General features: G+C 37.2%; 1 protein-coding gene across 2 annotated transcripts; it reads right to left on the bottom strand.

Annotated features, from left to right (window-relative positions):
- Positions 1-408: 408 nt before the first annotated feature.
- On the bottom strand, positions 409-24,317 carry LOC105496094 (glycine-N-acyltransferase). Of its 2 annotated transcripts, none has more exons than XM_011766166.3 (6): positions 24,155-24,317; positions 15,911-16,006; positions 6,679-6,786; positions 4,109-4,235; positions 1,944-2,115; positions 409-1,522 (listed from the first exon to the last, which is right to left on the bottom strand). In XM_011766166.3, exons 2-6 carry the CDS (start codon positions 15,989-15,991, stop codon positions 1,120-1,122), a joined length of 891 nt encoding a protein of 296 aa, XP_011764468.1. In that variant the 5' UTR covers positions 15,992-16,006; positions 24,155-24,317; the 3' UTR covers positions 409-1,119. The 2 variants fall into 2 exon arrangements, with proteins under 2 accessions (XP_011764468.1, XP_011764469.1); XM_011766167.3 differs by lacking the exon at positions 24,155-24,317 and adding an exon at positions 22,291-22,438.
- Between the last annotated feature and the right edge of the window lie 947 nt (positions 24,318-25,264).

Below are 25,264 nucleotides of genomic sequence, written 5' to 3'. Positions count from 1 at the left end.
AAGAACACAGCAATAATATGCCACTTTGGAAGCAGGGACTGGATTCTCACGAGACACCAAATCTGCTGACACCATGCTTTTAGACTTCCTGCCTCCAGAACTGTGATAAATAAATTTGTAATTATTTTATGATTATTTTAAATACATAATTTCAGACACTGTTATTTATAAATTACCCAGTCTCAGGTATTTTGTTACAGCAGGAACAAACTAAGATTAGTAATGTGCTGAGGTTAATTGGACAAGCAGGTATTCATGCTGTCTTCTCTCCCTTCAACTCCTATCTCTCCTCAATAAACAATCACATCCCTGGGTAAAGGTGCTCCCACCTTCCCCTTTTCATACACTCATTCCTTTCATGCTCTTACCATGATGAACCACTTAGCTTGAACAAACACAATAAAAAAATTGTATACAATCAAACACAAAACTTTCTTTATTATTTAAGAGTTGTGGTGGGTTTCGGAAGCTCATCCTTAGAAATAACATTGGATCTTTTTTCCTATAATAGGAGCTGGGAGAGGATAGGATATCATCAGTTGGTATTTCTTCTAGTAACATTCCCTGCTATATCATGTATACTGTATTTAGCCTAATATCCCATATATATTTGTGTCTAGTATATTTAATGTACCTATAAAGTAGCAATAACAGGAGAGGATAATCTCTAAAGACCTATTAAGGAGAGTCCACTTGTTGATCACAAGGGAAAGACTTTAGAAAGGGAAAGAAATAAATCACAGTGCTCAGAAAATACTATTCACCTTTTCCTAGCTCCCAGAAAAACTGGCAAGGGTCTTGCAACCGAGGAACCAGGGATTCCAGGAGAAATAATTTGGAGCAATATGCATCTGATGAAGTGTCATAGAGGTCCTGGAAATGTGGGGAGCTAAATTGCATAGGTTAAATGTAAGAGGACCTGGGCCTCCTTCCCACTGAGAAACCTGTGAATGCAGGGACCATGGCAATCCTGTTGAACATCACACTGCTTCCCCAGAGCCCAAACAGTGCCCACTCCTTTACTGCTGATTACAATTTATTCTTTCTTTTTATCCACCATCCACTCCTCCAATTACATGCCCAGACCTGCCCAACACTGTCTTATGTTCAGGATTGGCATCACAGAGGCACACAGTTCCACTGGTTCCAGCTTCTGGGAATGGGAACATGTTGCAGTTGGTAACTCATTTTTTGCATAGCTTCATTGCTGTAGTCTACATGAGAATAGACAGGAAAGCCAAGTTTGGCCAAATTCTGGGCGTGGTGATAGATGACATAAGTCACAAGACCCTGGAACCGGTATTCAGGCAAGGTGCCTGCCATTCTCATCTCTCCAGTGTGGTCCATTAGATTCCAGCACACAGGGGTTCCCTCAGGCCCCAAGAGACAGCTGGTGGGAAAGGTCTGAATGCAGCGCTCAATGAATCTCTGGCTCCTCTCATTACCACCAAAATACCAGAATTTATTCACCAAGTGAGCATAGTTAACATCCATGGATGAGAGTTTAAACATCTCTTGGTTGCTATGGAGGGTCCAAGAAGAAAACAAAATCCATTAGTATAAAGGTTTGTATTTGCTGTGACCTCTATTGTCTTGAGAGACAGAGTAGACAGAAGAAATAACAAATGTGAAGTCCTGGAATATAGATGAGCTTGTGATGAAAGAGGAACAGAGTGAAGGTCAGAGTTGTTGGAGAAAGAAAGCAGGAAGGGCAATAAAGGTCCAAGTGGTAGCCAGAGACCTGATTTATTCTAGATGAGAAGGGAGATGGTGGAGTCTTTTAAGCAGGGGAGAAACATGTTCTGAGTTAAATTTTTTAAAAATATAATTCTGATTTCTTTGTACAACATTGATTGTAGGAAGGCCAGAGTGAATGCAGGGAGAGAAGTTGGGAGGTTGCTTGAGAGCTGTGAGTGGTATACAGTGGATTTTATCAAACTCACATGGCCTTGGGTTTGCCACCACTCGGAGATAATGTCTTTGATTCCAGCAGGAAAGGAGCCAGCTCCTTGGCTGTTTCGGATGCCATATAGAGAATGCATTGTGTGTGTTTGACTTTGAAGGACTTAATGGCTGCAAGATTTTGTATAGTCTCATTCAGGCTAGGCTGTGAACCTAGATGGTAGGATAAACAGAGATGTAATGGCTTAGGTATATTCTAGAGTGAAGTTCTGCAGTGGAGTAAGAAGTGTCTGGGATTTAGTATCATAAAATCTTGGTTCTGGGCTTGGTGCTACCACTATGACCCATGTCACATAGTAATGTAAAAAGTGAAGATTCCTCTTCAAAAAGACTTCCCTCCCCATCTAAGAATAAATAGTAACTTCTCTTAGAAGCAAACTTTATTCAAAGACCTGTGCTAGCATTCTTAGATATCTGCCAGAAGATAATAAAGAAATCAATGTACTTTGTGTTCTTAGCTCCCACAGTTTAGCCTAAATATTTACCCTGGCATGCTTATACTGGTCCAAGCAAGCATTAGGTCATAGCCTGTTCCTCTTCCTTATTTGGAGATGTTTTTACCTTTCTCAGCATTCCACAGGTTACTTTCTGCTTCCTTCATTCTCCTCTACCTTTACCTCTTTTAAAAGGTTTTAAGTTGCTAGCCAATTGGGACAAATGCAGAATGTGAGGTCCCATTCCAGCCAATGGAAACCAGACACAGCAGTAGGGTGGACATGTCAGATTATAAATAACCCTGTCTCCTTTGTTCAGTGTACTCTCATGGCAAAATTGCTGGTGAGTGTACCCTTTCTGCAGAAAGTAAAAATGACCTTGCTGAGGAAATTAAATTTATGTTCAAGTGCTATTTCTTTACAGCACCAGGGAACAAGCATTTCAAACAGTAAGGATTTGTGTAATTTTTTCTGTTTTACCTAAGTGAAAACATGCTTAGGGATGGATTCAATTACGATTGTGTTATTAACAGCAGTATCTGCACTGGAACCACATTTTTTGGGCTGTGTAATTGTGTAGTTTTGATAATCCTACTAGATAAATTTAAAAAATGGTAGGTAACATCTACTAAGCTACATTCCTAGTGTAATAATATGAGGCAATGACCCACGATTTGCCCATATCTCCTGGTATCTATTCCCCAGGATAGTCCCCTCCTCCACTGCAACTTACCTTGGCCACATTGACTGACTTTCATCGATAGAAAGAGCAAATTTAATGCAAGGAGAGGCTTAAAAGTGCCTGCCCCATTGGGGCTTTCCCTTTGTTTTTGCTCCTGGTTAAGACCAATTACATTAAGACCAATACCATTAAGATAGGCCTGGGCCAGTCTGCTAAAGATACATGCTGCCATCATGCTATCACCACAGTCACCAGCTGTCATGAACTGACAACAGAACTCTCATTCAGGCATGTGAGTGAGGCCACGTAAGAGCAATCAGCCATGGTCCACCCATCGACTACAGCTACACAAGTAAACCCAGATGAGACCAGTGGAAGAACTGCCTTGCAAAGTTCAGCCCAATGGTTGATTCACAGAATTATTAGTTTTGCCATGCAGTAAACGTTACTAACATGTCCAAGTATTGTGCTAAGCATTTCCTAGTCACCTTCATTGAATCTTTTCAGTGCCTTGTGTGTTAGGTAACATTATTATCCTCATTTTTATATATGACGAACATAATCTCAGAGGGGTTAAATCACTTAGTAAGATTACACTGCAAGTAACAGTCAAATGCCATCCTAGGGAATGTCCAGAGAGCATAGCTGGAACCATGACAGTTGTTCTTGGTGACCTGGGAAGTATTCTATGGCCAAATAAGCTGTCATTCTTATTACCAGAATAGAAGGCCAGAGGGAAGGCTCTTCTTCAGCATCCAATCACCCTAAAAGGTCTGGATACAGCTGCAAAATATGTCATAAATCCTTGGTACCAAGGAATTATACTGTGGTTCCCTTTATGAAGCCCATTCTTTGCAAATTTTAGGGTTTCCCACACTGTTCACCACCATTTACAGGTATAGTTACCACACAGTAACAAAATTGACAGCAGGCTGGGAGTCTGGAGCTTGGAGGAAGGAGGTATAAGTCACATGAAAACTTGCTCAGGACACATAAGTGAGTCAGCACACATCCCATTCCTCTTACTTACTTTGAATCTGTAAATGCTGTTTCCAATTGATGAGTTCTGGTGATCCAAGGAATTCCTGACAGTTTTGGAGGTCTTTGGAGTAGATTTGGTAAGTATTGGTATAGTGATCAAGGTCATCTGTCATATCCTGTTATCATTAGGAAAAAGGAAATAAAACACATTCTTATATTTTATGATTACATATAATTTTATACTGTGATATTTCTAAGTAATAAAATATTGGTAATTTTGGTGCATCACAATTATTTCTTTTTTATTGATACATAATATTTGTAAAAATTTACGGGGTATGTGTAATATTCTGTTATGTGAATAGAATGTTTAATGATCAAGTCACAGTTTTCATCACCCAGAATATTTATTATTTCCATGTGTTGAGAACATTTCAAGTCCTCCTTCAATCTACTTTGAAATATACAATACATTGCTGTTAACTATAGTCACCCTATGTCAAACATTAGAACTTATTTCCTTTATCTAACTATGGGTTTATATGCATATAATTATTTCTGAATTATTTAAATAATGAGATAAAGATCAAAGATTCAACTATTCAGTTTATATTGGAAAATTCCAGAACAATACTATTCATTATCCATATAACACGTTAAAATTTCAAATAAAAGACATAATCATTTAGAAAACATTCCTCTTACCACCATCATCCTCAACAGGAAGAAGAGAGAGGCAATTGACAAGGGAAAGCTTATGTTGAAAGAATAAATTTTACTACAGTTCAAATACTTGCAGAATACACAAACTATGACGATGGCAGTATGAATCTTGATATTGATACCAAAGAAGATTAAAAACCAATTCGAAATGCCTTCTTTGAAAAATATAACGGTTAAACCAATTGCAGTTCCAGAGAAACAAACAATCCACTTACTCAGAAAGAGCTCCTCAAATTAGTGAATGACAGATACAATTATTTACAGGAAGAAGGCGGATGAAAATATTACCACAACTAGTATGGAATTAAAAAACTTTTTTAAAAGTTGGAAAATGTTGCACAAAAAACATACTCACAAGTCACCAGTGATACCACTGACACATTTTGTTGCTTAAGACTACATTTAAAATATCAAATAATTTTATTTTGGTTTAGTTTTCATACCATAAATTTATTCATTTCATATACTATTTATTTTTAAATTTTGATTGGCAAATAAAAGTATATATTTATGAACAATATGTTGTGTTGAAATATGTATACATTTTGAAATGGCTAAGTCAGGGTAATTAGCATATGTATTGCTTCACATATGTTGAACCTGGAGAACATTATACTAAGTGAAATAAGCCAAACACAGAAAGGCAGGTACCTCATGATCTCCTTTGTATGTAGAATGTAAAAAAGTTGAACTCATAGAAGTAGAGAGTAGAATGGTAGTTATCAGCAGGTAAGGTGGGGGAAAGTAGAGGAATTGGGAAATTGTTAGTCAAAAGATAATGAAATTTCAGTTATAATAGGAGGAATAAGTTCAAGAGATATATTGTACAACTCGGTAACTCTAGTTAATAACAATGTATTGTATTCTTTAAAATTGCTAAGAAAGTAGATTTTAAGTGTTCCCACAACAAAGTGATTTTTAAATAACTTTATTAATATTAAAAGTATATTTGTGTTTTCTGATGTTTTGAAATAAGCTTATGCATTTTTATCTTGAAATGTGTTAATTGTTTAGTTTCAATAATTTTTAAGTGTTTCCTCAAATGTGTATAGAAGTTCTAGCATTATAGTTTTGCTTTTTATAGTTGATAGGGTTTGGCTGTGTCCCCACCCAAACCTCAACTTTAATTATAGTTCTTATAATCCCCACATGTAATTGGAGGGACCAGATGGAGATAATTGAATCATGGGGGTGGTTTCCCCCATCCTGTCTTTGTGATAGTAAGTTTTCATGAGATCTGATGGTTTTATAAAGGGCTTCACCATTTTCTCAGCTGTCATTCTTTCTCCTGCCACCATGTGAAGAAGGTCGTGTTTGCTTCCCCTTCTGTCAGGACTGTAAGTTTCCTGAGGCCTTCCCAGACATGCTGTACCGTGAGTCAATTAAATCTCTTTCCTTTATAAATTACCCTGTCTCTGATATGCCTTTATTAGTAGCATGAGAACGGACTAATACAATAGTCACTCTAACTCACTGCCCTTTTTTACAACTTCATGTCTGTGCCCTTGCTGTTTTCTCTGGTTAGAATGTCCACTTTTCCTTGTAATCCTGACAAAAAACATATTTTTCCTACAAAATCCAGTTCAGATGACATCTCCACCAAGAAGTCTGTTGAACTTATCTGGTAGCCCCATCTTTGACTTCCATAATTTAATCAGGTTTTACTTGGCCTATTTCTGTATCCTGTTTATCTTCTGTTTTTGTATAGTTCACACTGAATTTTAATTTATCTGTTGATCTATCTTGTCTTCCAGACTCTGAGCTTCTTGAGGATGGGGACTTGTTGACTATCACTATGATTTACTTCTGTATGCCCTGCCTTTACCATATTGCTAAGAATGTAATAGGCACACAGCTAATATAAATGTAGAAGAATATTCATACATGAAACCTTACCTGCTCCTGAGGGCAGACAACCACTGTATTAAAATCAGGCCACTTGTCCACCACAGCCTTCAGATTGAACGGATTTCCATGGTTTATGTGAAAGACGGTTCCATAAACCTGTGGGATCCCAAGAAATTGAGAGGGTTGGTTTATTAGAAAAAGACAGCAAAGTTTCTTGCTTGATTAGGACAATAATTATTTCTATAAAATCATGACATTTTATGATACAAAGTAGCCAAATGGAGAATCTAGGTCAAACAGTCTCTGTGTGCTATTTTTTAATCTGTACACACAGAGGGCAGACAACCACTGTATTAAAATCAGGACACTTGTCCACCAGAGCCTTTAGATTAAACATATTTTTGTTCAATAATAAAATTACTGATATTTGCTATTTTTCATCACTGAACATATTGCGTACCTATTTCTCTATTCAGAAACATACTGTTTTCAACTTTTCACTTAAATAAATAATTCTTTATAGAATGTTCTTTCACAGGAATCTTTGCATGCATACCTAACATTTTCTTAAAATATCCAGAAGAGTAATTGCTGGTTTAAAGGCTATATACATGTTTAAAACTCTTTAGCATTGTTTCCATATAACTCTCTGGAGAGCTTAACTGAATTCTCATCAGTCAGCAGAGACTATAGCCTATTGCTCAAGAGAATAAGCTTGGGGAACCCTAGCCTAGATCCAGTCTTAGATCCCCACCCCTGCCCTGTTGGACAACCTAATGAGAGAGAGGGGTGCAAGAGAGGGTAGGATGTGAGAATGAGTGAGAGTAAACCCCACAGACAGTAAGTGTCCTTATGATTTTGGGGTTGTGGTATGCAGTAGTGGATGTCAGCATAGATCTCATGACCATTGTGAACATGAAGCTTCAGCTGATACCAGCATGGAAATACACCAAAAAGGTGCTGTGCACTTGAATGCTTTCCATCAAGGATAGATGATAGAACTATACCAGTATATTTCCCTCCTGCTGCCCCCTATCCCACATGAAATACTGATGTCAGACTAGAGAATGAAGGCGAAAACATTTCTAAATTGACTAAGTCTGAGTTTATCTGAATTAATTCTGTTTTCAGCTATGGGTGGAGGCTTAATATAGAAATTTAGTACAGTTTTGGCAAAATATAATGGTTACATTTTTACACATTTGTACCTGGGGCCTGTTAAAATGTATTTACACTACAATATTATCCATTGCAAAATATGAAAATATGTGAAACTGTTATTTTTTTCTTATTGTTGTGGCCTAATTTATTAAAACTCCTTTGTAGTCCTACTGAACCCCAATCCTAGTGTGAACCCAGACAATCTAAGACAAGTCTCAGTTAATTTAGAAAGTTTATTTTGCCAAGATTGAGTACACACCCGTGAAACAGCCTTGGGAAGTCCTGATGACACATGCCCAAGGTGACTGGGGCACAGCTTGGTTTTATACATTTTAGGGAGGTATGATACCTCCATCATTATATATAAGAAATACACTGGTTCAGTTTGGAAAAGTGGGACATCTTGAAGCAAGGACACGAATACTTGAAACAAGGAAGAAGCTTTCAGGTCACAGATAGGTGAGACACAAATGTTGCATTCTTTTGAGTTCCTGATTAGCCTTTCCAAAGGAGGCAATTAGATATGCATCTATCTTAGTAACTTTGAATAGAATGGGAGACAAGTTTGCCCTAAGCAGTTCCAGGTTGGGTTTTCTTTAGGGGTTGGGGGGCCCAAGATATTTTCCTTTCATATCCCCCCACCCTTTTTTTGTAAAGTCTTTTGGAGAAAGCATTTTACAATAAAATGAGCCTCTGGTCTCAGGTTTCATTTAATGTCTTATGGCTAGGACAGTTTATTTCTAGATGGGTAGGTCCCAAAAGCTCATTTTTAGCAGATTGTGAAGTCTCATGTCCTGTGAAGAGAAAATAGCAGTGAAAGGGAGAAAAAACAACAACAAACAAAAGAACAATTCTGGAAAAATAGATATAGGCCACATTACTCTAAAATTCATACATTAATAGGCATCTTTGAAAGTGGCTTATATATGTAAATAGGTTGCTGTTATTTTTTTCTGAAGTTTAAGTTGTTTGGCTTCAGTTTGCAGGGTTTTAAGAAAGCACAGCTTAGTTTTCAGTGACTTCAAATTAGTAGAAATGAAAAAAAAAAAGAAGAAAAATAAATTTAAAACATTATTTTGAAGACTTGTAGCCAAGAAAAATAGAATTCATTTCAAATTGTAGAAAATAATAAAAATTGAAAAATAACATTAGGCAAAACTAGAATCTAACAACAGGTGTACTATAGTTTTGAAATATAGATTTTTTTCTGTCTCCAGTTTCCCATTTTTACTAAAAACAAATTATGGTAGGACTAGTTTGCTTTATTATAATTGGCCTAATTATTTGTGTACAGTGCAGCAAGAATAATTATTTTTATATAGGTTTTTAAATTGGCTTTGATGAAACTTTGTTCCATAGGAGGAATCTCAGACCAGACTTTTTTAAAGCAAAGTCTAGTCGTGAATTTGTGCCATCAAATACCTATGAGTTGAATGAATTTCCTCTCCTCTTGAGGTTCCACATTAAACCTAGGGCTTCTGTGCCTGTCAGAAAGTGACATTCTTTACTTACCACACTCAGAAACCCTGTATAGGGACTGCGTACACAAAATATAAGGCCATTTTTTTCTCAAGGGCTTTATTAACTCTGTAAGTCAAGTTTGATTTTTTAAAGGAAAGCAGTTAAAGCCTTCATAAAATAACCAATTTCTCCAATTGTTTCCTGTTAGAAATGAAAACAGATTTATTGCACTTATGCAAATAAATGTATTGCCATAAGTTAAGAATACTCACAATTTCCAAATTCTGGAGAAATCTGGTAGCGAGAAACAAATATGCTCCAAAGTTTGTTCATAGAAGTATACTAAATTGTTAAAAGCTGTCAATAGCTCAAAAGAAAAGTTTTAAGACTCTGATAAACAAAGGATCAGCAAACATTTTAAATAAAATGTTAAAAAGATTGGTTCAGTCCATGTAGTTAATTCCTATTTTGTTTGATACTCATTAACATTTTATCTCTCTATGAGTCCTGAAAGTTTTTTCTCTATTCTGATGTTGCAATCTCCAAAGTTATCAGAAACCTGCATTTAAGAGCCCCTGTTGGAGTTTTATAGCTGATTATAAAACTACCTTCTAAAGAGCACCAAAACAAGACAACAGTTTTCCATGGATAAAAAAAGACATAGTCAAAAGACACAACTGACGAGAAAATTTGTTACCCCTGTGGCACACAATATGATTGTTACTGATAATGTATACTAAATTATATTATAATTACAGGAGTTTCCCATAATTTTGGAACACATACCAATAACATATTTGTACAAATACAACCCAAAGAAAACCAAACACCATTTCATATTTGGCAATGCCTTCTGTATAATTTTTATACCAAATAAGCCAAATTGTGTCATTTTTGGACTTAGGGGAACCTACTATCTTAAAGAATTAGGTCAGAAAAAGACATAATTTATAATTCAATTTTGGAAAGTTTGTCAAATATAAGTTTAAAACACTTGAAATTACAAAATAGGATTACAGGTCATTGTAAAGTCATTTATTTAACCAAAGTGAAAGTCAAAGACTTCAAAAAACAGTGAAAACCTTCATGTTTTGAGAGAAGAAATTTAATTTTCTTAATAAGACGCCCTAATGAAAACAGCATGAAGCCAATTACATTTGTTTTTCAAAATCTGTAAACAGTCTATAAAATTTAATCTGGATTATAAAATGTAACTTCCTTGAACCTCTTATAACCTTTATTAAGGAGTCAGTTAATGCTTCAAGAAAACCTTGTTAATCTGACACAGGGGTCCATATGGTTTTTCATCAATGTTCCTTTGACATTAATGATTAATTTATACAGAAACTAAACTTATATATAAACTTATTTTGTCTTTCAAAATCAGCCATTACACTCTTACATGCCCAACTCCTCCACAATAGTCCCTGGGCCTTGAGGAGTTGAATAGCTTTAATTTATTGCCCAGTGTCTCAGGAATGCAGTTTATTTTTATTGGCATTTTCTACAGGGCCTGAAGATGATGCTTTAATCGCTATCAGTGTTTAAAATTTAGCAGGACTTGGTATTCTTAATAGACACAGGAGTTAAAATTCTGTGATTCAATGTTACAAGGACTTTAAAAGCATATACAGGGAGATACGTGGATGTAATAATCTTAATTTAAAAAATTTTATCTCACTTTTTTTCTAAGCAAATGAAAACTTAATAATATGACAACTTGATTATATAAACTATTTTTTTTTTTTTTGAGACGGAGTCTCTCTCTGTTGCCCAGCCTGGAGTGCAGTGGCCGGATCTCAGCTCACTGCAAGCTCCGCCTCCCGGGTTCACACCATTCTCCTGCCTCAGCCTCCCGAGTAGCTGGGACTACAGGCGCCCGCCGCCTCGCCCGGCTAGTTTTTTTTATTGTTTAGTAGAGACGGGGTTTCACCGTGTTAGCCAGGATGGTCTCGATCTCCTGACCTCGTGATCCGCCTGTCTTGGCCTCCCAAAGTGCTGGGATTACAGGCTTGAGCCACCACGCCTGGCCTGATTATATAAACTTTTTAAATACATAAATCCTCTTATTGTGACTTACACCGATTGTTCATGACATGCTTGGACTTTCTGGTTTGTCCTGAACATCCCTCCTTTTTAAACAACTACTTATTTTATTTTAGGATTAAATTTACCACACAAGATTCTGTCTTACATAAAATTATCTCTCTTTAAGCTTTTTTTTTACCTAAAAAAAACCTTCTTTTAAAAATAGCTTTTTTATATCTTTTTTTAGTCCTAGTCCCTTTTACCTTGTTTTATATATAAACTTTAAATAACCTTTGAATTGGAAAAAACTTGTTCACCTCTTTAAAAAAAAAAGGCACTTTTTTTTGTTTGATTTTAGCAAGAATATTTTCCTACAATATACTTTTATGGGAAGATGCCCAACTAAGGAAATGTCTATTATTTAATTTAATATAATTTCATATGCTAAATTATGACAGTTTGCTTACAAATATTTATCCCATTACATTACCCCAATTATTTTAATTATTTTCCTGGATTATTTATGAAAACTGTGATATTCATGATTTAAAATTATAAAACTACCATTGCAAAATCATAACTGAGACAGTGAAAACAGATTTGACCTAATTGACTCCATCTTGCTTTTAACCTCCAAGCTGTCCTCATTCATTCCTGGACGTAGGCCTAATTAACTTTGGGAGAAACTTGGTTTATAGTTTAGCTTTGAAACAAAGAGAATAACAGTCTTTTCCCCAAACAAACCTCCTTATTGACTGTGGACCAGACTGCCTAAACCCACAGGATTAGAAGTTATGGTAATCTTACTAAATTAAAGATGCAGCTATTTTCATTAAACCCATATCAATGTCTTATTTATTAAAAATTATGCAAGCAATGATAATCCTGTTTGAGTCTGGGTTCATAGTTATGTAACCTCTATGCCAAACATTGACACCTTACAGTATTTGGCAGGGATAAGTATGAAATTTGCTTGATTAATAAATGTAAACAAAATTTATGCTGGGAATTCTTAAGACATTTCTACTATTACTTTACCAAAAATTTTAAAGCTAGCTTATTTATTAAAGATTTTTATTTAAGTTACATAAACTTGAAAAAGCATTTGACTAGTCTTTTCTCTTTTAGTATCTAATTTAAGCACTTTTATTTTTTCTTTAAGTTGATTAATTAGAGCTCTTTTATATATTTTCAGTAGTGAAATATTTTGTACACAACACATAAATACATATAAAGATGAATTAGACATGCTGATAGAAGTACATTTTATAGATTTATAAAGACCCCCACCCCCCCCCCTTTTTTTTTTTTGGAATTTCAGATTCTTGGCAACCTGTTTCAAAATCCTAGGAAGCTGTCAGATAAACAGCCTTAAATTTGCACATTAAAGGAAACAACTCAGGTGAAAATCAAATAGTAAAATTTTCATCATAAGGTTCAGAGAGAAAAAGTCTGGTGATGCTAGAAGAAGTTGTTTTTATTTTTCTTTTAGCTAAATTAAAAATAAAATTAAACTTCATTTTTTTTCTTAAATACCCAAGTAGCCTTTGTTGCAATAACTATTTTAGTTTAAAAAAATCAGGTGAAAACAGAATTCAGTCAACGGAGAAGAAAAAAAAAAAAATCAGGTGAAAACAGAATTCAGTCAACTGAGAAGAAAAAAAAAAAACTTTTGGACAAAAATAGACAAGGTCTTAGGAGAGAAAAATAAACAAAAAATAAAAGCATGAAGGCCTTCCAAATACAAACATGCACACGTGAACACATACACACATACATCTTGGATGTTAGCTTTTTAATTAAGCTGACTTTTAACAATTGAGCTCCTTAATTTTTTTAAAAAAATCTTCTTACAATATTTCAGTTAAGACAAAATGCTGCTTTTTCAGAAGTATAGCCATTGCTCTTTCAGTTTAGTCTGGCTGGCAAAAAGGTGGCCTTATAATGTAAATAAAGCTGCTTTAATAGTTAAAATTCAAAATCTTTTTTTTTTCTTTTGCTAGCCATTTTCCTCCCACATCAGAGGTCTTATTCCTCATAATTTAGGGTTCTCCTTTCGATTTGACCAAGAAAAATACAAAGAACAAAAATGTTAAGCAAAACTAACAATGATCACACAAATTATATGATTTCTGAGCACTGTAAGTGTAAGCAGAAATTAACACTAGGTAGTTGTTAAATGCTAACTTTAGTTGTGTAAAAAGTAAAGTAGAGGTTCCTCTTCAAAGAGACCTTCCTCCCCATCTAATTAGGAATAAATAAACTTTATAATTTTACCAGATCAGGGGAGATAAGGGATTCTCTGGAGGGGGTGCTTGCAGACCTCAGCAAATTGGCCTATTAGTTTGAGCCATAAAGGTAGCCATACTGGTACCAAGGACCGATAGGAGATTTGTCAAAGGTCAGGGCATCTCCACTCAGAATCTTCCCCATGGTTACCAAAATCTGAACCCCGAAAACCAGTGACAGGTCTCAGTTAATTTGGAAAGTTTATTTTGCCAAGGTTGAGGATGTGCCCCTGACACAGCCTCAGGAAGTCCTGATGACATGTGCCCAAGGAGGTCAGGGCACAACTTGGTTTTATATATTTTAGGGAGATATGAGACCTCAATCAATACATGTAAGAAGTACATTGGTTCAGTTTGGAAAGGTGAGACATATTGAAACAAGGGACATTTTGAAGCAATGGCAGGAAGACTTGAAGCAGGGAGAAAGCTTTCAGGTCACAGATATATGAGGCACAAACAGTTCATTCTTTTGAGTTTCTGATTAGCCTTTCCAGAGAGGCAATCAGATATGCATCTATCTTAGCAACTTTGAATAAATAGAATGGGAGGCAAGTTTGCCCTAAGCAGTTTCCAGCTTGAGTTTTCTTTTGTGATTTTGGTGGCCCAAGATATTTTCCTTTCACACTAGTGAACAGAACATAGTGAGGCAGCTGTTATCAGTTGAATCAGTTGTAGTGGACATCTTTATGCATTTTATATCTAACACTCAGAAGAATGGATGGACATTTTCTTAACTAGGCCTCAATTAATTGTTGAGTAATAGTGAATTCTAGGTTATACACCCCCATCAAAAGCAAGGGGTATAAAAAATTTTAGAGTTCCATTAGGGGAAAGTGTATGTCTTTTAGTATGCAACCAAAGAGGAAGAATGCTATTTCCTCTGAGGGTTTCCTTATCTCACCACAGAGGGGCTCCAAGAAGGAATCACTGGGAAACATCTAGAGTTTTCTCAAAATGTTTAGGATCCACTTAACACAAGGAATAAGGAGAAATTTAAGGCGGAAAATTCTACATCACAGAGTATTGAAAAAAATGTTTAGCCTAGAGAATTTTTAAAAGTAGCCACTAATCATAAAAATACCTCAAGTAAGTATACATACAGTGTCTAACTAATATGCCTTCCAAGAAAAATGTTCTGTCTCTCTGGGAGTTGTTTGGATCGTAAAGATCGTTGTGTGAAGGCACTTAAATATTAGGTAATTTTGATTAATGTTAATAGGAGCTGAAAGGTGGGTAACTTTAGATTTGGATTAGTTTACTTGAAGCCATATTGTGTTGTTAATAAAGAATAAAGCTTGTTGTCTCATTAATTCATCTCTAATGAATGAAAATAAAACTATATAATCACAAATAAAAGAATGCTAATATTTTCTCCTTTATACTGAAAGAAGGGAATAGCAAATCATTTAGGGAATGGGTAATTTGAATGTATTTATCTGAAATGTATGCACTATATAGGAATGTCTTCCAAAACAATACAAATGTAAAAATAATTGTCCACTAAAGAGATACACACACACATACACATGAACAATTGTACTGGAGTTCCATTGGAGTGAGCCATATCCATTTGGTTGCTAAATATATATATATATACAGACAAGAATCTGACTTTGTCATTGGAACTGCTCTTGCATAGTTCTGGATGTAGGCATTTACATATATATAAAAAATATATATATGTAAAACATAATATAAAACATATAAGATATATATGTAAAGCATATATATATAACATATATATATGTGTTTTATTTAATTCTGAGACCTCTAATTATTAATACCAGTTAAGAGAGATACTGGGAGCTAGCCCTAAAGTAACTCGACATGCCTTAAATTCAGAGCAATTGGGAAATACATTAAAATATAAATTGATCTGTTATTAATTTCAAAGAAGACTCATTCTGGTTAACCTCTCACTGGCAAGTGTCCTTTTGTAATAAACAAGTTAAACATTAATATGCAGCCTCAGCCAACTTTGTAGAACTCTGGGCAAATTTCAAGTGTTATTATAAAATGCTTCTTGGAAAGGAGCAAGGAAGTAATTTTTTGAGTCAGCACAGAGCAAAAGGTAGTGTTTAGACTAAGGCATAACTATGTTCATATCATAGCATTGCAACTCAGTATTTGTGGTATACTGAGAAAATGAATTAACTGAGTCTTCATTTTCTTATCAGCAACATGGACATGATAGTAAACATCTTATAGAGAGGTAAGGCAAACTAAATGAGAGAAAACATGAAATGTGCCTGGCTCAAAATAGGTGCATCATAAATGTCAATCCCTTTCCCTCCTGTTTCACAGCAAGTTTGTCTTCTTTACTCAGAATTTTCCATTATCACCTTTAAGGATGCTGGGAGGCTCTTCCTCAAGGATTTCTCCAGCATCTGCAGCATCTGGGCACCTTGTAATGGTAACATCATGGAGAATACCTTAGCCTAGAAAGACAACCAAGAAACATACAGGAGTGAGAAGAGCTAGAGGAGATTCTGAAACAAGAGTAGCAAGTTCTGTATTAATGACCAGGTTTTCCTTTAGTGCCTTTTAACTGCGGTCCTCAGCAAATCCAAGAGAAGATGAGACTGGTGGAAAACTCAAGGATCTTTCTCTGAGTTATTCAGGTCTTTTTTCTTACCCTTTGATGAATTCTAGCCGTTAGTTTCATTTTAGGTTAAAAAGCACATTTTTAAATACACATAATATCTTTTGAATTGTAGTTGCTGTCAGTGATTCTCCTGACTCCTCTGAGAATGTGTTGTGTAAACTTGGGAAAGTTATTTAGTCTCTCTGTACTTTGGTTTCCTCAAAGGTAGATGGGATAATAGCACTATATCAGAATTTTTGTGAGGATTAAAGGAATGAATACCTGCAATGTGCTTAGTAGAGTGTCGGTCTTACAGTAAGCACTGAACATTTGTTATTTATTCGATTACTACCACCACTCCTCTTTTCCTCCTCTTCCTTTTCTTCTTTCTCTCCACTTCAACCAAAGTCCTATATATTGCATGATGTTTTTATATGGGCATTTTAATAAAGGGCATTCTGACATGGTCTAAATATAAACAATGAACCTTTCAAAAATTATTACTGGGTCATATTCAAAACTTGTACTCTCACCAAGCCTCACACTTTGAAGCTAATTCCATCTCTAAGCCTTCAACTAGGATCTGTGGTACATTTTGTAGAAATTACTAGGTAATATAAAAATAGCATTTTTACATATTTGACTAGCTGCGTCAAATTGGGATTACCTAGATATTCCAGAACATCACAACTACCTGAAAAATGAAGAAAGATGCTGTGTCACTGTGTTCTGTTTTAGAACTGCGATATTTGGAAGAGAGCAAAGTAAATTCTAAGTGAAGGTAGGGCTATGAGAGGGTGTTGCATTAAAACTGGTCTGGTGCGAGATTCTATAATTAGGTAACCTCATGATTTTAGAACATCAGTGAAAAGACTGCTGCTGTTACTGGTGGTGCATCTGTATAGGTCTGCAGCAACCTCAATTCTTGTCTCCTCAACAGAAAGAATTTGACCGAGGGGCAGAAGGCAGAAAGAGAGACCAAGGCAAGTTTTGGAGCAGGAGTAAATGTTTATTAAAATGCATGAGAGCAGGAAGGAAAATAATTAAAGTGCATTTCGAAGGGGCCAAGTGGATGACCTGAGAGATCAAGTGTGCAGTTGGACCTTTTGACTGGGTTTTATATGTAGGCATACTTCTGGAGTCTTGTGTCCATTCTCCCCTGATTCTTCCCATGGGGGTGGGCTATGCACATGTGCAGCGGCCTGCTAGCATGTGAAAGGTGAGCATGTGTAGTGTGAGCATGGAGTTGTATGCATACTAACTTGAGACATTCTCCCTTAGCAGTTGAATGTCCCTAGAAGGTCATATCATAGTAAAACTCTGCCATTTTGCCTCTGAATGCACATGCTTAAGCCCACTTGCCCAACTCCTGAGGTCTTGTCAGGAAGCTGCTGATCACCATTTTCAGGTTTTTTCTATGTATATGGAGACTGACTTTGGCTGGCACTTGCTGTGACCAATTTTTATTTTAGAGAGACAGTTAACAACCACTGGACCATCACCTGATGGTTGCCTGACATATCTGGGTGTGGGGTGTGGAGCTTTCTCCTGCCCTATGTATGCCTGACTAGCTACCTTGTGTAACATTTCCCCCACCATGAGTTCAAGACCCCAATTCTTTGGGAAAAATAGACAAAAGTCAGTCTTCTGTAACTGCTTCCTGCTGACAGAGCGGTAGCAGTGGTTGTTCTGTGGATTTGGCCTCTTGCTAGCCGTCAGGGCAGTAGTATCCAGCCAGGTTCAAGAGGGACAGGGGCAGGATTTCGATTCTGTCATGTCTCACTGATGGGCAGCCTAGGGGTCCCCTGTAGAAGGGTGAATCTTGAATATTGAGAGGACAATATCCTTGCCTCTGGTCCCTGCATTTCTTCTTTTTCTTAGCCCTGTCCTCCTTATTCTATTCTTGGTTATAAAAGACTGAGAAGGCTAATTTGAGAATTTCCTGCATAAGGGCACTGGGTTCCAAGATCGACTTTTGTAATTTTCTCTCATTTCATTTTTAGGCCAAGTATTACAAAGAAAAACTAGTTTTTTTTGTTTTGTTTTGTTTTAAGGTTTTGGGGACTCAGACTTTTCCTAGTTTGGGGGTATATATCTGTGTGTCATAACCTGTTTTATGGAGATATGATTACCCATCTATGAAGAGAAAACAGAGGAGAAAAAGAAAAAGGAAAAGAATGTGTCCCTTCTTACTTTCCTGTCATCCTGAAAGGGGCATCCCCATCATCCTTAAGGTTCCAGATTAACTGGTCTTACCATGTACCCTTACCCTTTGTCCTATCTCATTACGATTGCCCACTTGAGAACACAGGAGATACTGGAGTGAACAGTAGGCCTCCTGTTCATCCTTGGGGTTCCGGAATAAACTGGTGTTACCCTGTACCTCTAACCTTATCTTTATCTCTGTTCTAATAGTAATCTGTTAGCCTGGGACCAACCTTCATCTCTGTCCTATGGGTCTCTTGCACCTGCTGGGCTGGCCTATATCCTTGTCTCCATGACTTTATAGTGATTCTTGCTCAAAGCATTCAAGCAAAAAATAAAAATGATTATCTCTTTTCTCAGATTCTCATTTTGTATGTTCCTTAAGTAGAAGAGAAGCCTGCTTTTCAGTTAACTGCCATAAGAGGGCTGGACTTCCCTCCCTTTAAATATGACCTTGAAGGTCTTGATGCATATTGAGAAGGGAGTAGGAGTGATTAGAGAAATGGAGACTACAGGAGGAAGTAGGAGGAAGCAAGAAGAACACTCATGAAAAGCCTTCATAGGCTTACAGAAACAGCAACCCTTGGATTTGAGAGGGCAATATTTAGTTGCCCTCAACATAAAGGAAGAACCTCTGGAGGACTTGGGACTTAGGGCAAGAACTTGCAAATGATAAAGGAAGAATTTCCCCTCCCCTAAAGAGGCGCTGACTTAAAAAAAAAAAAAAAAGGAAATAGGTGAGATCCTTAAAGTGTCAGCCCTATGCAGGAGGGCAAACTGTTTCAAAACACCAGAAAAACTTAGCTCTGGGTTGTAACAGGAACAAAAAGCATATGTTAAGTCATAAGGCACTGGCAGAGCTGGGGTTTCAATTAGTGTCTTTTTTTGTGTGGCAATGTGCCAACAGATAGGGAGCGGGTTGGAGGTCATCTGAGCTCGTAGGATAAAAACGTATAAATTTCAGGGGAGATCTGCAAGAGAGCTCATACCTTTACTGCTGCACAAATGCAGTAAGAGCCATGGGTGCATGAATAACAGGAAGTGTGTGTTTAAGAAGTCATGTGGCATGTGAAGTAAAAGAAGAGGCAGACTTGTCTTCAAGCCAGACAGTTTGGTAGGTGTGCAAGATAATTTCAGATCACACAGAGAAAACAGGAGATAGAGGGTGCAGCTTCTTGTGAAAGAGTCATTTTTAGTTGAAAAAGCAGAGGAAATCCCAGGCATTGCACTTTTAGGCTTTAGCCCTATCACTCCCACAAACCTCCTGTTCAGGAGGTCCATTAGTTCCTTCTACTAAGTGCAGGCCCAAAGGTCCTTCCCACTCCCACGAGCCACCTATCAGGGTGAACCAAGAGATCAATCACGGGGAGCAGAGCCACTTGTGGCTGACAGGAATTGTTCCTGGGATTGGTTGGTAAGCAGGAGAGTGAAAAGGGAGAAGACAATTACGTACAGGGGTTAAATGTCTCATTCAGAAGAAGGCGAGGTGTAGAGGTGTCTTACCACTGGTGAACATATCCAAGTCATGCAGCACCAAAGTATGTTAGCAGCATAATGTATCCAAGTCATGAGGGCTCCACTCACCCCAAGAAATGTCAGGCAACCATCAGATGATGATCAGGTGGTTGTTAATTGACTTTCTAAAATAATAATTGGTTACAGCTAGTGCCAGCCAAAGGTAGTCTCTCAATAGAGAACCTAAAACTGGTGATCAGCAGCTTCCTGATAAGATCTCAGGAGTTGGGCGAGTGGACTCAAGCAAGTGCATTCAGGGATAAAATGGTGAAGTTTAATTTGTATGTGACCTTCTAGGGACATTTGATTGGTACGAGAAGAACACCTTAAGTGAGGACGCATACAATTCCAGTAAACACACTGCACATGCTCACCTCGCAAGTGCTAGCAGGCCACTGCACATGTGGACAACCCACCACATGGGAAGAATCAGGGGAGAATGGACATAAGAGCCCAGAAATATACCAACATATAAAACCCCAAGGCAAAAGTTCAAACTACTCACCTGATCTCTCAGGTCACCCACTTTGCCCTCTTCCAAGTGCACTTTAGTTCTTTTCCTTCTTGCTCTAAAGCTTTTTTTTTTCTTCTTCTTCTTTTTTTTTTTTTTTTTTTTTGAGATGGAGTCTCACTCTGTCACGCATACTGGAGTGCAGTGGTGCAATCTTGGCTCACTGCAACCTCCACCTCCCAGGTTCAAGCAATTTTCCTGCCTCAGACTCCTGAGTAGCTGGGATTACAGGCACGCAACACCACACCCAGCTAATTTTTGTATTTTTAGTAGAGATGGGGTTTCACCATGTTTGTCAGGCTGGTCTGGAACCCCTGACCTTGCTATCTGCCCACCTCGGCCTCACAAAGTGCTGGGATTACAGACGTGAGCCACCGCGCCCGGCTAAAGCTTTTTAAAAAACGTTCACTCTGGCTCTAAAACTTGCCTTAGTCTCTCCTTCCACCTTATGCGCCTCAGTTGAATTCTTTCTTCTAAGGAGAGAATTGAGGTTGCTGCAGACCTATAAGAATTCACTACCAGTAACATTGCTTCCAGCCAAGAGAGGACAACAGAACTTGAATTTACCTGTCCACCTAAAACAATAACAATTTTCATATGTTGAACATCAGGACATGCAGAAAGAACTATGATCTCTGAGAAAAGGAAAACAGAAAAGGTGATTGCTAGAATTGCACCAGCTTATTACCTGATGGCAGTTTTCAGGTTGAAGTTTAGGAGATGGAATCTAATCAGAGCACAAGGACTCTCACTGATTGAGCTTACTGAGGTTTTGGAGCTTAAGGAGGCCAATGTGGAGCTTCATTGAGAGAGTAAACAGATGAGAGAGACAAAGAGCAAGAAAGAAAAAAAAAAGGAAAGAAAGAGAAAACAAGAAAGAAAAAGGAAGGAAGGAAGGAAAGAGAGAAGAAAAGAAAAGAAAGAAAAGAAAAGTCCCTGGAGTCTGGCTAATTACCAATCTGAGCATATATAAAAAGAAACGACCTTAATACCTTAGCCCATGGATTCTCCCTTTATTGTCTGACTCTAGTCTACCCTTCTAGCCTTTTCTGTTGCTACTGTCCACCACATAGGACCACAGTGCATTTCTTCAACACAGTGTCTGCTTAGCTCCTCTGGTCGTTCTACATTTATTCTCAGTTTGAAATTTCCTACTTCAGCTCTGCCTTCTACATTAAGCTTCCACTTACCCCTTCAAGTTTACCTGTACAGCCTATTATCCTTAGTGCTCTTTTCACTGTCTCTTATGTCTGGCTGAATAAGTCACTCCCTTTTCTGTACTCTCATAAGTGTTTATGCATATTTCAATTATATAACTTGTTATTTGGGTTAAAGTTGTCTTCTTTCAATTGACAAATATCGTATATATTTATGCTGTTCAATGTGATGTTTTAAAGTCAAATTTCATTTTCTTTTCTAGATGTTGAATTCTTCTGAGGCAGGAAGCTCATATTACTTATTCTCTTATCAATAATTCTTATCACAGTATTTGGCACATAGTAGGCCTTCAATACATAAGTAACAAATGATTGAAACATGAAATGCTTGTATTAATTTGTCTGTCTAATCACTCCACTTTCCAAAAGTATAGAGACATTAATATATTCATTCAATAAACATATACGTATTAAATGCATAATATATCCTGGACATGAGAAAAGTTTCCAACTATTTTGTACTACATTATATCTTAAAGAAAACTCCAGACCGTATCTCATATCTAAGGGTCTTAGGATGATAAAAGTATAACATTCCTAAAGGCTAATCTTGTCTTTTCTCTAGAGGCAACTCATAAGGAAGTTATAAAGTAGAGTTAACATAGAGTTTAATGTCAAGTCTGTGGGGTGTGATATTACAGTATTTTCTGAAGAGTGAAGTTTGGAACCGCCCTCTAAGGATATACTTACAAACTACCAACCAAGTGTGGCTCTCATGCTTGGTTGGGGTAAACTGAAAGCTACTGAGGCTGAGGTTCTTCCAGGAAATCTGACACAATCACTGCAGCTGGCAGCACTGGGCAATGAGTAGCATCCCTGGTTGTAAACTCCAGAACCTTTGATCCTGGTCCAGTTATTACAGAAGTGGAAATTCATCCAAAGAAAACAATTTAAAAAGAAGAAAACAACTCTAGACTGAGCATGGTGGCTTATACCTGTAATCCTAGCACTTTCAGAGGCCAAGGAGGGAGGATTAATTGAGGGCAAAAGTTTGAGACCAGCTTGGTGAACACAGCAAGACCACAATCTCTACAAAAATAAAAATTAGTTGGGTATGGTGGCACACACCTGTAGCCCTTAGCTACTCAGGAGGCTAAGGTGGGAAGATTCTAACAGCTTTCATCACTTCATGGAAGTAATTTGCTGTTTTGTGTAAGTAGGAAAAAAAATGTGTTCTGCAAATCATACCTCATTCAGATCTTTCCCACTACCTTGCTTTTACTGCAGGTACTTGAATGGGAAGGAGAGTAAGAGAGTATTGCCTACATAATCTGACCGCAGTCTCACAGGGTGAGTTTTGGTACAACTCTTCCAGAAATTTCTGAGTTGTAGCTTGTAATGCAGACTTTGTACTAAGTTGGCAAAAAATTCTGATGTCAGTTCCAGCGGAATCCAACCCTGGACTCAGTTGAGCCCACAGCAATTTCAGTGTTACAATGAGTTATGTTCATACCACTGCACTCCAGTCTGGGTAACAGAGTGTTTCTAAATACAAAACAAAACAGAAACTCTAAACAGAATTTTATAAAGTCACACAAACATAAGCAAGTCCTGAACAAAATCTCTATCTGCCTCAATAGGGGAAGATAGCATAAAATATGATCCAACAGAGTGATGCAACCCTAAGGCATTAACATAATGCATACAGACATAATATATAATACTTCTAGACACATGGGAGAGTGTTCAAATAAAATGAGAAAATGTAGGACACAAAACAGTTCACATACAACACATAAAGTTCAAATTTAAGAGAGAACAAAGGCAAATAGGAATAAATAAGTAAATGGTGGTAGTATGATTGTAGATTAAATCTTTAAAGTAAAATTTGTTTTCTGTATAATTTAAATAAACAATAAATCTTGTCTGTATTCTTGTCTTATTGATCTACTTATTTCCTCTCTCACTTTCAGGGCAGCAACCTTCTTATCAGTAGTGTAAGGAAAACACTGCCTCCCTTATAATGTGACCAGGATTAAATACAGTAATGTTTCCAGTGTCTCCACACACTCAGTATTCTATTCATCCACCTGCTTCCAAGAAGCTCTCAAATCTTTATTCATTTAGTAGTTCAGAGCACAAACTTCTAAGGATTTTCATGGTAGCTATCAAACTGCCGTATACAAAATAGGTGTCAGATATGTGTTTCTTAAATGGAAGTTACTCCTTTTCCTTGAGCATAGTTGCCTGCGTATTCTGAACATAGCACAATATGCGCACTTTAATTTGACTCATTTCAGTGAAAGAGGTGTCACAAAGCAATAATTACATTAAAAATAAATTTTATTGTGGATATTTAAGGTATGTAATATGATGTTATGAGAGCATATAGGTAGTGAAAATGTTACCATTGTGAAGCAAATCGATATATCTATTACCTCACATAGTTACTTATTTTTTGTTGTTGTTTTTGTGGCAAGAGCAGCTATAACTCCACTCATGTAGCCTGAATCCCATATACAATGCAATTCTATTAACTATAGTTCTCGTGCTGTACATTAGCTCTCTAGACTTGTTCATCCTATGTACCTGATACTTTGTAATGAGTCCTTACCTGAAAAGCAAGTCTCTGCAGATGTTTCCAGGAAGAAATGATGAGCCACACGCACCCTTCTGGGAGATGAAATTTCTCCCTGATGCAGTCGGTTCAGCAGAGTCTGGCAGAGTAAGTTTTGATATACCTCCTCCAGAAATTTCCGAGCTTTGGTTTGTAATGTGGACCTTGTACTAGGCTGGCAAAAAAAATCTAGTGTCAATTCTAGTGGAATTCAGCCCTGCACCTCAAAGGCCCATGTTGAAGGAATTGGCTCTGCATGGTTGAGAAGCTGGCTGTACGCCCCTGAGCTTCTCTTTTTAAAACATACAATGCTTTTTGTCCTCACAGGTCATGGAATTACTATGAAAACCAAAGCTGTGTGAAACCAACAGGCCAGATACTGGAAGGAGGGTCAGATTATGTAGGCACTATCCTCACCTCTTTCTCATTCAAGTGTCTGTAATAGAAGCAAGGCAGTGGGAAAGATATGAATGAGGTCTGATTTGCAGAATGCAATAAAAGAGCAAATTACTTGCATGAAGTGACGAAAGCTTTTAGAATCTTCGTTTTGAAAGACAAGCTGTGTCCCCTCCTATGCCCATTTTGAAGCTGCAGCAAAACATTCTGACAATGATTCAATGTAGACACTTCTTAGTCTTACAGAGAAGGACATTGAGCTCAGCATGGTTGAACTGGTTAGATGTTAAGCCCAGAGCTTTTTCACTCTGAAGTCCTCACTACTATACTTTCCACTTGCTCAGGAAACAAGGGAGGGTTCATAGCAAAGATAATTTGAGTATCAACTCCACTGTGTAAAACAGCCAACATGGGGAGTTTGACACTCTCCAGGTCCTTGTTCTCATCACCTCATTCCCAGGTTAGTCAATATCTTTATTGTAAAGGGAGGAACATACACGCTAATCAGAGGAGCAGGGACACAAGAGGCAAGGTTGAGATAGAGGGACGAAAATCGTGTGTGTTTCTTCACTCAATGGATCAGCACAGAGCAAGTTTGCACGTATTTTTCTCTGTACTGTCTAGGAGCCCTGCAACTCTTAGAACATTAATTCTCCATCTTTTCTCCTGGGGTTGAAGTCATTATAGTCTTCAAGGCCACTGAGATAGTTC

The sequence above is a fragment of the Macaca nemestrina genome, chromosome 12, assembly GCF_043159975.1.
Source record: "Macaca nemestrina isolate mMacNem1 chromosome 12, mMacNem.hap1, whole genome shotgun sequence".
Classification (NCBI taxonomy): Eukaryota; Metazoa; Chordata; class Mammalia; order Primates; family Cercopithecidae; genus Macaca; species Macaca nemestrina.
The sequence above is the reverse complement of the archived record's forward strand: the minus strand, read 5'-3'. Positions and strand labels throughout refer to the sequence as shown.